At 54.1% G+C, this 12,839-nt stretch overlaps 1 protein-coding gene across 4 annotated transcripts in view; it reads left to right on the top strand.

Annotated features, from left to right (window-relative positions):
- The window catches only part of ZZEF1 (zinc finger ZZ-type and EF-hand domain containing 1), a 103,158-nt gene extending 97,781 nt beyond the window's left edge, over window positions 1-5,377 (top strand). For 3 of the 4 annotated variants that reach the window (XM_034989318.1, XM_034989316.1, XM_034989317.1), the window contains 3 exons: window positions 586-739; window positions 1,229-1,300; window positions 2,961-5,377. In XM_034989318.1, coding sequence (XP_034845209.1) covers window positions 586-739; window positions 1,229-1,300; window positions 2,961-3,041 — 307 coding nt within the window. In that variant the 3' untranslated portion in view covers window positions 3,042-5,377. The remainder of the gene's footprint in view (window positions 1-585; window positions 740-1,228; window positions 1,301-2,960) is intronic. The other variant, XR_004676343.1, reaches the window with a different exon arrangement.
- The last annotated feature ends 7,462 nt before the right edge of the window (window positions 5,378-12,839 follow it).

Below are 12,839 nucleotides of genomic sequence, written 5' to 3'. Positions count from 1 at the left end.
TTAAGCGTCTGCCTTCCGCTCGGGTCGTGATCCCGGGGTCCTGGGATCGAGTCCTGCATCGGGCTCCCTGCTCAGCGGGGAGCCTGCTTCTCCCTCTGCCTGCTGCTCCCCCTGCTCATGCATGCACGCTCTCTCTCTTTCTCTCTGCCTCTCAAATAGATAAATAAAATATTAAGGAAAAAAAAAAAAGGAAATCTAGGGAACTGACAGGGACAACCACGGATAACATTTTTTGTGTATTTGTTCACTGTTGTTTTTGACGTGGTCACACGATACTGTATGTGCGGTTGTGCTTTATTTTGTATGTGCAGTTCTGTTGTTGCCTTTTTCCACGTAACGTCCATCTCGAGATTCTTCCACTGCCATTGGCAGTTCGTCGTAGCACCCGTTTTAAAGACGTGCGGTTGATTTACGACTCTGCTCCAGGGGGTCCCGCTTCCTTGGAGTCCTGTTTTGAAGTTTGGGTTCTGCCCCTTTCCCTGTTTGCTGCTGGTGAATATTTTTGGGGAGGGCAATGACTTTACTAGATGTGGGGGGAGTCCATCAGCTGGCGTCTGTCTCACGTCTGACCCCTGCCCCCCGCAGTGACCTCTGTGACCTTGCGCTGCTGAAGCCGCTGTGGCAGCTCTTCACCCACATGGAGTACAGCCTGTTTGAGGACGTGACGCAGCCTGGCATCCTCCTCCCCCTGCACCGCGCCCTCACCGAGCTCTTCTTCGTCACCGAGAACCGCGCCCAGGTGAGGGTCCTGCCAGGGCTTCCTCTGCTGCCCCGGTGGGGGATGATGGGGGTGCGCGTGGCCTGATGTCCCAGGTCCTCACCTCTGCCCGACCCCCGGGAAGACTGTTTATTTTGTCAGGCCTAAAGCCAAAGGGGGAAGAACTGCCTTCGGTTAGTCCTTAACGTAGTGAATTCTGGAAGATGAAATGGTTAGGTTCTTGTTCCTCCTATTCTTTCCTCCCACGAGCACAGTAGGCCCATTGAATGTGAGAGATGAAAGGCCTTTCAAAATTCCTGAGCTTACCCCCTCATTTTCTACATGAGGAAACTGACCCTGTGGGTGAGTCAGGGCAGAGCCCCCCTGGAACCAGGCACCGGGCTGCCCCTGGTCCAGCCCCGTCCACAGCTCCCGAGGGAGGTGGTGCCATGAGGTGCCCAGCAGAGCGAGACTTTTGTGGTTGCGGGTGGGCGTTGGTCTGGTGATGCTGCGTCTCTGCTCTCCCCGCAGGAGCTCGGCCTGCTGCAGGATTACCTGCTGGCCTTAACCACTGACGACCACCTTCTCCGCTGCGTGGCGCAGGTACCGTGTCCCTGTCAGAGCTGGCCGCCCCCATCGCCGCGGCCCCCCGGGTCGACATGGAGCTCTGTCCCGCCCCAGTCGCTTCCCTGTGCTGTCCGAGAGCCGTTGAGCCCATTTATCAGTGTCATTCACGTTAGACCGTGGGCTCGGAAGACACCAGCAAGCATTTGTGTCTTTGAAACCAAACCAACTAATGCCTTAAATCGACAGTTTGGCTGAAGTTTCCGTACACTTAGGTTTCAGATAATTTTGGATGTAACTTTCTTCCCTGATAGGAGAGCTGCTGACAGTTTGGTCCCAGGATCCCTTTACACTTCTAGATTATTGAGGATCCCCAAAAGCTCGTGTTGATGTGTTGTACATATGGATATTCGCCATTAGAAATTAAATGAGGTTTTAAATTTAGAAATTGAAACAAAAAATTCTAACACTTATCAGTTCGTTTTAAGAAATAATAAACGCATTCCATGTTAATATGAATCACACATTCTGTGAAACACAGCTGTATTTTCCAAATACAGTGGTTCTCGAGGAGGACGGTGGTCGTTCGTGTCTACCCTGGCGGGAGGCCTCGGGCCACCACCCCAGCAGCCGTGGTCATCCTGGCTCACAGGCACCTCTGGGAGACTCCGCTGGGTGCGCAGGAGCGTGAAGGCAGGAGAAGACAGTATAATATCTTAGCATCCTGCAACAGTGTTTTTCACCGTGCAGAGCCCCTGAAAGGGTCTCAGGAACCCCAGGCCCAGACCACACATTGAGAGCCTTAGGCTCACAGACCCCTTGAATATCCTGGCACTTGTGGTCCAACCCTCCAGTGGGCAGATGGGGACGCTGAGCTCAGACACGGGGGAGCTTTGCCCTGGGTCACGTGGGAGTAGGCATCTATTCCTGGCGAGTCTGCTCAGTGAACACAGGGTCCTCTCGCAGGGAAGACGCGGGAATCCCCCATCAACTGAGAGGTGTTTGTGTGCATCCTCCGGAGACCTGTAGGCAGAGTAGAAACTCCCTCCCTCCGAACAGGTCCCTGCCCGCACTGTCACCGCCACCCTGGTTTCATGACACAGCAAAAATCTGAGATGTGACCATACGGCACCAAGAACTGGACGTCCTGTGTGCCTGTGGGCTGCTCCCTCTTGACTGTCCCCGTGGCCCGTCTCCTCGCCCTCATGCTGACCCTCCCACAGCCCGTCCTCTGTGCTGGACCAGGGCTCCGTGTCTTGCTGCGCTGAGCTCATACGGCGGCCTCGGCCTGGCTCCAGGGCACCCTTTCCCAGCACCCTCCCACCCTGTGGCCCAGCACTGGCCGTTTGTCTCTCCCCTTCGGCTCCTCTTTGCTCTTCTCTTTCCCTAAAGAGCTTGCCCGGACGCCCTGTGGACCCTGTCCTCCGGGTCCACTGAGCCCACCAGCATTGCACCTGCCTCTCTCTCGGGGGAGTGATAATATTTCTGCCCTACATTTGCAGCTCTCATGGGGTCTTGGGAGAATCTGTCTCTCACTCTGGGCTGGTACTCCAGGTGAGGGGAACCACAGCTGGCTCATGTCTGTCCCTACTCGCCCCGATGACCCCCAGTGCTCAGCTGAGGGTCTTGTCCGGTTTGCGCTTAATGAATGAGCAAATGAATGGTTTGACGTTGGCAGTGACCCTTTCTCCCTCCACAGGCTCTGCAGAACATTGCTGCTATCAGCCTGGCCATCAACTACCCGAACAAGGCAACCCGCCTCTGGAATGTCGAGTGTTAGCCCTTGCTATGGCGTGCATGGAACTGGCCCATCTGTCCACAAGGACTTGAGAGCAGACATCTAAACTCATTCAGGAAAATGCCTGTGGTGTCTGTGCCCGGCTTCCCTTGAGGTCCCACTTCCACCCCAAGTGGAATGCCAAACAGCCATGCCTCCAAGAACTTGCCGCGTCCCAAGTTAGCACCTGCACGCACCACAGCACGTGAGAAAGAGCAGAGCACTACAGAGCTATTCAGGAGGGCAGGTCGTTCAGAGGGTCTGTCCCTGCGGAAGCCACAGCCCAGGAAGAGCTGAAAGGAGCGTCTCTGGAAAGGGTTCTGTCTCCGTGGAGCGGAGCTGGCTGCGCTTAGAGTCGGCCCAGAGCTGCCCTCTCAGCAGGACCTGCAGCAGCAGTGGCCTGGCCTGGGAGCCCTTCCTTTGCTCTTGCTTCTTGAGACTGGGCAGTCCACACCAAAGCCGGTGAGAGCTCGTCCTGGCCACCTGCCGGCCCCCAGGCACGCACATGGCCGTCCCACAGAAGTCCTCGGGGAGAACAAGAGCCCTTGGTCACAGCCGGTGGGCCGTCCATGTGCACCGCTCCTGCTCTGACTCCCAGCACATCTGCATTTAGTTGTTTTCACATATTTCAGTTTCCACCTGACGTTTTTAGAACAGAACCACATGACTCCCCCGCGAGGCTTCACGGGGTGCCCAATGGAACGGTCATTCGGGGGAGACGCTGTTCGCGTGAAAGCTTCTGTACTTGAAGACTTGAAGTGTTAGACGAGATCTTATTTTAGAAGTAAAAAAAAAAAAAAAAAAAAAAAAACACCAAAAAACAAAGAATATATGATGATTTTATTTCTTCTCTGTGGTCACGGTTACCCGTCGCATCCACCTCTGGGACTCTGCATGCTTGCTCGGCTGTCATTGGTCTGGCAAGAATGCTGTTTTCCATTTTTTATGGTCGCAGTCTTGCCCTGAAGTGCTGATGATGATTCGCTTTCCAAAGCCATGCTTTGGAGTGTGAGGCTGGGTTGGCCCGTGGGACTCGTCGGCGTGAAGAGCGCCTCGGCAGCTGCCATTTCAGGACGGCATCTGGGCCTGAGCATGTCCCCCCATGCGGGGCCCATGGAAGGCTCCTTGCAGCTAGGGCCAAGCTGAGCAGGTCAGCACCGGCACGTGACTGCTGGCTGCAGGGGTCTGGGTTGGAAGGGCCCGAGACTGCAGGTCCCAGGAGGGTCTTCCTGCAGAAGCACTCTTGCCTTCTGGGTCAGGAGGCCGAGGGGCGGCAGCCTCCTGCAGCCCTAGAGCTCGGTTCTCAGTCAAGCCCCCAAGCTGCACGAGGAGCCGTCCTGTGAGGGACCCTTCAAAGGGGACGGGGGGCAGGTCCTGGAACTTGGTGACCCAAGGCCCGTTGCCCTGACATCAACAAGGCCTGAGGCCCTGGGCCCGGTCCGGTCCCCCATGGTGTCGGGATGCAAGCAGGCTGCTACTGTGGCTTGGTAGAAACCCGTTCTGATCTTCCACTCTGCCTGCACCCCCAGAGAAGGCCCCACGTGCGTACCACCCAGACCCAGGTAGGTCTCGCAGTGCAGAGGGAGGTCACAGAGCAGGTGTCGGGGTCCCGACTCTGACGGGGTGGGGGGGCGGCCTGGAAGACAGACAACACAGCGCACTCACGCCTTCACCTTGCTGCCGTCCACAGCCCTCATGACCCGGACTGACTGACCCAGGCAGGACAGATAGGCAGGGCAGGGTCATGCCTCTGGGGGCTGTCACCACCAGCTTTGCTCTCCATCCTCGGGAGGCTGAATTGTAAATAAACGCCAGCCTCGGCCCGCTGCTGTCTGTCCTCGCCCTGGCTGTTCTGGTCTCTCTGCCCACTTTGCACAGAGCGAGCCCAGGTTCTGCTTCGCACACAGCTGCCGCTCTCCCCTGCTCGCCCCACCGGCCCGGTCGCCCTGCATCCCACACGGTCGCCACCAAGGACCCGCCACCTCCGAGACCAGCCTCCCTTTGATCCTTCTCCGAGGCAGAGTTGCCAGGCAAGAGCTAAAACCGGCGAGAATAAAGGTGTCGTGAAAACACGTGCCTGATCCATAAAGAGATTCTGACCCAAACCCTATATATTGTACAGATGGACACTGCTCCTAATGGGAGGGGTGACTTATTTTCATCATCGTTTTTAATTTGTTTTCTTACGGGTTTACGATTTTGAATCTTTCTTATTTGTTTGAAAGAAAGAATTTTGATTATATCAAGCTGAGTGAGTTCAGCCTGTAAAAAGGATGTTAAGTTGTGGGTAAAATATGCAAATGAAGAGAAATATATTGTACAAATTCTATATAAAAAAAAGTCCAACTGTGTGTGGGGTTTTTTCCTCCCCTCCCCTCTCCCCTTCCTCCCCTCCCCTCCTCTCCCCTCTCCTCCAAGCCCAAAGGGATGGAATCACTGGAATCTTGAGGACTCGGGCTTGGCAGGAACCAGAAGTGTCTCAGCTGGCCCGAGCCTGGACTGTAGCCGCGCAGGAAGCAGGCGGCCGAGGTTTATATTCACCCCGCGTCGCTCCCGCACAGCCAGCTGCTGGGAGGTTTGCACCCACACTGGCGTCCCCCGGGTCAGCTACCCCGCGCGGCTCACAGGGAGGCAGGGCTCCGGTCACAGGGCCGCCGCTCCTCCTGGCCTGCCTCTGTCCAGGTGTGGGGCTGCCGTCCGCCCGTCCTTGGGTCTTGGCTTCCTCCTCCTTCAGTCCTGCTGGCGTCCCTGGTTTGGCACCCACTGCTCTGCTCCCTCTTGGCCTCGTTCCTGGGGCCGTGCCCTGGCTTCTGTGAACTGGACATTTCGGTGGGGGCCGGACTTCACGGGCCTCCCAGGCCCCCTTGCTCCAGCTGGAAGCATCTGACACGTCTTCCTAGAGCCCCACGCTGCCTTCGAGGAGTCGGGCAGTGGCCGGGACCCAGTGTCGGCCCTCACCATCCCTGAGACCGGAGCGAGGCTCAGCAGAACGGGGTGCCCCCATCTTCGCTCTCTCCTTCCTCACCCTGTGGCCTTCGCTCTCAGAAGTCGGTCCAGAGTCCACCTGAGCCCTGCCCTGCGGTGTGGTGGGACGCGGAGAGCCGGAGCAGAGGTGCTGAAGGTCGTGCTGAAGGTCGTCTGCTCGCAGCAGCACCGGAGCAAACAGCTGAGGGCCACAGAGGCAACGCGAAGTCGAGCCTTATTAGAGCAAAGGGCACCAACCAGCCCCACCCTCCTGTGATCCAGACCTGGAGGCCGTGACGGGTCAGCCTGTGCTCACACGGGAAGGGGCAGAGCCAGACCAGCTCAGATCCGGTGCCCGGAAGCCGCCGCCACAGCTCCTACCTGCCCGTTCACTGAGCATGCGAATTTGTACAACAGAGCCCCTGGTCACAAAGCCAGGCCCTCAAACTGAGGCCGATGGAAACGCGGCCCTGTGCACCTGTGGTGCACGCGGTCACTCACCTGATGGCCCCTTCTTGCCCCTTCCCCTTCTCCCCTGCCAACAGATCCCCCTCTTTTGCAGGCTGAGATAAGGTAGGGCCTTCCGCTGACTCGGGAGGATGGTCACGCTTGATACGTCCCCTCGTTTCTATTTGCTGGGTGCTCACGTCCCAAGACCTGCCCGTTGGTGCATGTGCCCCCTAGTTCTGCAGAGAACTGAGCTAAAGTCTGTGGGGAGGTTTAGAGGAGGGGGGGTCCAGCCCCTGCTTGTTGCCTCTGGCTGTGGCGAGAGCAAGAGGCTTGGCAGTCCCACAGCTCCCTGGCCTCCAGGGGAAGCACGAGGCCGTTGGAGCAGAGGGATGAGTCCGAATCCATAATCGCATCATCTGGACAGTGAATGAGCCCTAGAGCTACCAGCCTCCGGACTGTGTGTGTGTGTGCACACGTGTGTGAGCAGGTGTGTGCGTGTGAGAGAGAGAGAATATGTTGGGGAGTCTCCTACAGCTAAAAGCCTTACTGACGCAAATGCAAGCAACAGTTTGGCTCTGAGAGGTTGAGAATGTGGGGTAGATCCGTCTCGTGACGTTCACAGGAACAGTGCATGGAACAGGAAAGACGTGACAATTCCTGGAGGCAGGCGGATCAAGCCGCAGACGGCCACAGGTGTTACCAAGGTGCCTCTCCTTTCCAGGGACTCTGGCGTGCTTGCTTGCCTTGTGCTCATGACTTTCCACACTAACCTGGCTTGAAATAGGATCCGTTCCTAGTAACCTTCCACGGGCCCTGGAAAAGCCCTTCTGTGTGGGTACGGAGCACGTATGTGCACACAAGCAGGTGGAGCTCTTCAGCTGCAAGTTGAACCCACTCCAAACGGACGTAAAGAGAATTCACCGACAAACTTGAAAAGCCCGAGGGTTGCACCTGGTTCCCCCGCCCCTCACTCCCGGGCTCTGTTTCCCTCTGGGGCTTTCACAGCCGAGGGGGTCAGCCTGACCGCCGCCCACCACACAGCCCCAGGGGAGAGAGCCTCGCTGTCTGCTCATGCGAGTGGTTAGCCGATGTTTGCCAGCCTTGACTTTGCTTCATGTTTCAAAAACTTGGGAGACCCGTGAGTTCGCAGGTAGTCCTCCCAGATCTGCTGAGCATCGCAGCATCCGTGACGACTGGGCAGAAGCTCTGCCTGGGGGGTCCCCGTGCCCGCTGCGTGACCCTCAGCTGCCCTTTGGGCAAGATGCCCCAATGTGCCCATCAGCAAGTGTGGAAATTTACCGTACCGAAGTGGAGAGAAACATCGAAAAGCAACGGATTTGAACCCGAAAGGTTAAATAGAAAAGAATGAGTATAAGACAGGAACTTGGGGCGCGTAGCATGAGGTAATATAATTCAACACAAAAAACGTCCCCGGACCAGCAGTTTTGTGTGTCAATATTGTCTGTGGGTAAAGACTATAATGTGTAATTAAAAACACATCTTTGCGCCAAATCCCACAAGCAATTACACGAGACGGAAATGGCTAGAAGTGAGTGCAGAGGTGGGCAGATCCAGTGCTAATGGGCCGGCGTCTTTCTCGACTCCCAGCAGGCTGTGTGAAAAACACGAGGCCTCCAGGACAGAGCTCCCGTCTGAGACTGGCTGTGGAGGGAGACGGTCCTGGGGCGCGCGTCCGGCGGGTTAAGCCACAGACGGCCGCAGGTGTCACCAAGGTGCTCCTCTCCTTTCCAGACACTCCGGCGTGCTCGCTTTCCTCAGGCCCTCAGCCTGCCCCCTGTTCCCGAGGGTCCCTTCTCAGTGGCAAAGCCACGCCGTGCTGATGGTGGCCCTGTGCTCCCTCTGCCCTCAGGCTGCGTGTGGACCGGGGCCTTTTCCCTCCTCCGCACGTCACAGTCAGGCTTGTCAGACGGCAACGGCCGCAGGTGGCTGGCTAGCTCTGGTCGTCATTCAAGGGGCTCCCACCTGGGAGGAAGGGCCTTCCAGGACAAGTGTGCCCTTCAGGATGAGAAAGGGTAGCCACGGCCTTTCCCACTGTGTAAAGGCCCCAGGCCCAAGTCGTCGCCGTCTGCGGCTCTTCCCGGACTGATGGCCGGCAGGAATGCCCAGTTCCTAGAGGGACAGCCTCCACTGACAGGCCGGCCAAGCACAGCACAGCCACCCGCCCTCTGTCCGGACAAGACAGGCTCGCAGCAGTTAGCGACCACCCGCTTGTGTGCACGTACGCACGCTCCGTACCCACAGAGAGGGCCTTCTCCAGGGCCCGTGGGAGGTTCCTCAAAAAGGATCCTATTTCAAGCCATTGGATTGGACTGATGGATGTTGCGTCTCTTCCCATATAATCTTTTTGAGGGAACTTAAATCCATTCCTAGCCCTGCTGGAGGGTTAAGCAAATCACCATCCCTTATAGCCACACAGGTGATCGGACCAGGAGTGAACATCTGGCCCAAGCTACACACACAGTGGGGTGAGCCCTGGAAGTAGGGAGTTCTGTACAAGTGGACTCCCGGTCATGCCGAGCTTGCTTGAGCAGGAAACCACTCTGCGGAGCGAGGGAGTCACAGCCCTAGAGCAGCTCCTGGTGCTTGTGTTTTCCTTGGAAGTCCAGCTATTGGCCCTGCACTTTGTTTCTGGGAGATGCCCCCTTTTTACTTGAGTTAATGCGAACGGCTTTCTTGATATTTTAGGAAGCAGAAATTGGATGGTGGAAATAATCTGAATTTAGATAGTGAGGGTGGCTGTTAGAAACGGTGAACATAAAACTACTGAATTGTGTTTCACTTTTAAATGGTGGATTTTATGTGATATGAATTATAAAGACATTTAATGCAGAAATTGTATGCCATAAAACCAAATGTAACTAAGAAAAGGTTTAGAAATTCTAATCAGAATAAGAGAAGGGAAGGGATCTACCCTAGGTCTTTGGTGAAAACAGAGAATCCAAAATGCAATTGCACACTATTTTGCAGCTAATGACAGTGGAAAATATAAAAACTGTGTGTGGAGAGGGGGTGGTCAAAGTTTTATTCAAGTAAAATCCTAACTCTACGTGCATTTTTGTTGATATAAAAAGGCAAAATTAAAAGAACGAAGCACTCATGTCAAGAAGTTAGGAATAAAAAAATAAACGTAGGCAAGATAACAGAAAGGAATCGAGATTAAAAATAAAACAATGAGTTAGAGAAAAAAAGGTGGGTAAAAGTGGGTCCCAGGTGTATCAGTCACAATGATGACGGATGCACCATCCTTCCTACAAGCAGCCATCCCAGCCCTGCATCTGTGCTGAGGTAGCTGGCCCCCGGCTGCTCCTCAGGGAAAGGGAGCCTCTGAGAGAACGGGAGTGAGGCCCGCGGGCAGCCAGACGTGAAGAGTTCTGCCCACCAGGCCGTGGCTGTTAGCATGACAGCAAAGATACACGAACAACTTTGTACACAAGTTAGAACTATGGCAGAGGGGAGGAGAGCTTGCAAGCACATTAGATGCTATTTGAAAAACAACATAATGAAGTTTAATTTCTGCCTCATACTGTACCTCAGTATAAATTCCAGAGAAAGAACTATAACTGGCCGAAAAGCCCATGAAAAGATGTGTAATGTTATCTGTAATTAAAATTTACATCAAACAATTGTTTTATCCACGAGAGTGGCAGAAACTAGAAAACTCTCACGTTGTTGGTGGGTGTGCCAACAGGTGCGGCCTTCCTGGAGGTAGGGTCCACCCAAACGCTGAACGCATGCGTGTATTCTTAGCAATTTCACATCCAGGAATCTGTCCTGCAGAAACTTCAGGATGTGTGCACCAATGCTTCTCACAATGTTAGTGCAGCTTGCGTGTAAGAGCTAAACACAAAAAGACCAAACTATCCACTTGTGGAGAATCATACAAATGAGCTATGGCTCGTTTTCAGATACACCAAATTCCCAAAGCAGCACTTTTTTTAGATTTCCAGTGAGGAAACCTCCCTCTCTGTCCTCTGTCCCCTTTTCCTGTCTCGATCTCGGTCTCTCTCGATACACCATCCCGCCACCCCAGTTGCCACTGTACCCACATGCTCGAGGGCAGACACAGGTGGGGCGTCTACACTGAAGGTGCTGGGTGGACAGTGAGGTGCATCCCGGGCGCCCCAGCAGCCCGCACTCTTCTTTCTCTCTCTTCTCCAGTCTGCTACCGTGAGGCAGATGTGACAAACTCTAGTGACCTGAGATGTGCTTGCCACTTTCGGTCACTGGAATCCCTTCCTTGAAGAGTTTCCTTGAGCTCTAAAATCATGCCATCCCTGAGCAGAGAGCAGAAGAAAACTTAGCCATCTGAGGACGTAGAATCAAGGAAAGGCAAGCTGGGGTTAGGAAGCAAAAAACTCAGGACAACAGAGCAGAGTCGTGGGTCAGAGGTCAGCAAAGATTACTGGCCCAATAAACAACCAGGAACTTAGGGTAGGAGAAAATAGTTCAGCACAATTTTCCTCAGTTTTAGACTGTATCAAAGATATATATCAGAAACCCCATAATATGTTTTGTTCTTTTCACCTTTGGCATACCTACTATTACTGTCCCTGTTTCTGGCCAGTAGAAGCCTGGAAAGGTCAGGGCCTAGAACACAGACGTAAGGAGGAAGATTTGGGGCATCTTTGCTTTGGGCAAGTTACCAGTGCATGAGCAGAAGCTTAGAAATGTTTCTCCTGTAAGTGCAAATGGAAGAAAGAAGCCTTTACTTAGAGCCAGGCATACCCTGGAGTCTGCAAGAAACTGCTCCAAACCATAAGAGACTCTTGACCATAGGAAACAAGCCGAGGGCTGCTGGAGGGGAGGTGGGGGGGGATGGGGTAACTGGGCGATGGACATTAAGGAGGGCACGTGATGGGGTAACTGGGCGATGGGCATTAAGGAGGGCACGTGATGGGGTAACTGGGCGATGGGCATTAAGGAGGGCACGTGATGGGGGCGCCTGGGCGATGGGCATTAAGGAGGGCACGTGATGGGGTAACTGGGCGATGGGCATCAAGGAGGGCACGTGATGGGGTAACTGGGCGATGGGCATCAAGGAGGGCACGTGATGGGGTAACTGGGCGATGGACATCAAGGAGGGCACGTGATGGGGTACCTGGGCGATGGACATCAAGGAGGGCACGTGATGGGGTACCTGGGCGATGGGCTTTAAGGAGGGCACGTGATGGGGTACCTGGGCGATGGACATTAAGGAGGGCACGTGATGGGGTAACTGGGCGATGGACATTAAGGAGGGCACGTGATGGGGTAACTGGGTGGCTCAGTCGTTAAGCGTCTGCCTTCGGCTCGGGTCGTGATCCCAGGGTCCTGGGATCGAGCCCCGCGTCGGGCTCCCAGCTCCGCGGGAAGCCTGCTTCTCCCTCTCCCAGTCCGACTCCCTGCTTGTGTTCCCTCTCTCCCTGTCTCTCTCTGTCAAATAAATAAATAAAATCTAAAAAAAAAAAAATTCTAAAAAAAAAAGGGCACGTGATGCAATGAGCACTGGGTGTTATATGCAACTGATGAATTACTCAATTCTACATCTCAAACTAATGATGCACTATATGTTAATTAATCGAATTTAAATAAAATAAGTTAAAAAAGAAGCTGCTAGAAAGATATATAAAAATAATGACCATTTTTATGGAATGTTGGCAAAATCCAAATTTAATACAAAGGGATATTCTCATTTTTCTGTTTCAAAGCCCTGAATGTAAAGAAAAGCAAGAGCATGTCAAACTTGGAATGTAGTTTTGCAAAGTGTTAAAAAAAATTACTAATCTGGGGGGAAGGCAACATGTTTCAGCCAAGAACCCATGACTGAAATTCTCCAATTAAGTCCCTCCCAGCTGAAAAAAAAGTGATCATTTTTTCAAGGTCTACTTGTGTGGGTACAGCAGTTTTGAAGCAGGTAAGGACCATTTTTCTTCCCTGAATCCTCATACAAATGGGTTCCCTGGGGCACCCTCTAAGCAAGAGATGAAGGTTATTCTCAGTTGATTAAACTAAGTGGAGCTTCATGGGGGAAATGGGGTCTATAAATTATTGAGAGCAGAGTTACAGTGAATAGACACATGGTAACAAAGCTCTCCTGCCGGTCAGAGAGGGGCAGCATTCAGGGCAGCCCTTCCTTGTGCCTGAAACTTCTGCTTTGCAGAACACAGTTCAGCTACTTCTCCCCCCACCCGCCCTGTCATTTTCCTGTCTGGCCAATACCCGGTCACACTGACACGTGTAGCCCACAAGGACACAGCTGTGATCATCCTCCCGGAGCATTCCCGGTCCCCTGCCCCTGCTCCGGCCAACCCTGCACACCCCTAGTCCTCCTGAGCATCCTCTGTAGTGACACAGCTGTGATCCTCCTCCTGGAGCATTCCCGGTCCC

This window comes from Mirounga leonina, unplaced genomic scaffold (genome assembly GCF_011800145.1).
Source record: "Mirounga leonina isolate KUSES-001 unplaced genomic scaffold, KU_Mleo_1.0 Mir_488, whole genome shotgun sequence".
NCBI classification, from domain to species: domain Eukaryota; kingdom Metazoa; phylum Chordata; class Mammalia; order Carnivora; family Phocidae; genus Mirounga; species Mirounga leonina.
This window is presented reverse-complemented; position numbering and strand designations above follow the sequence as displayed.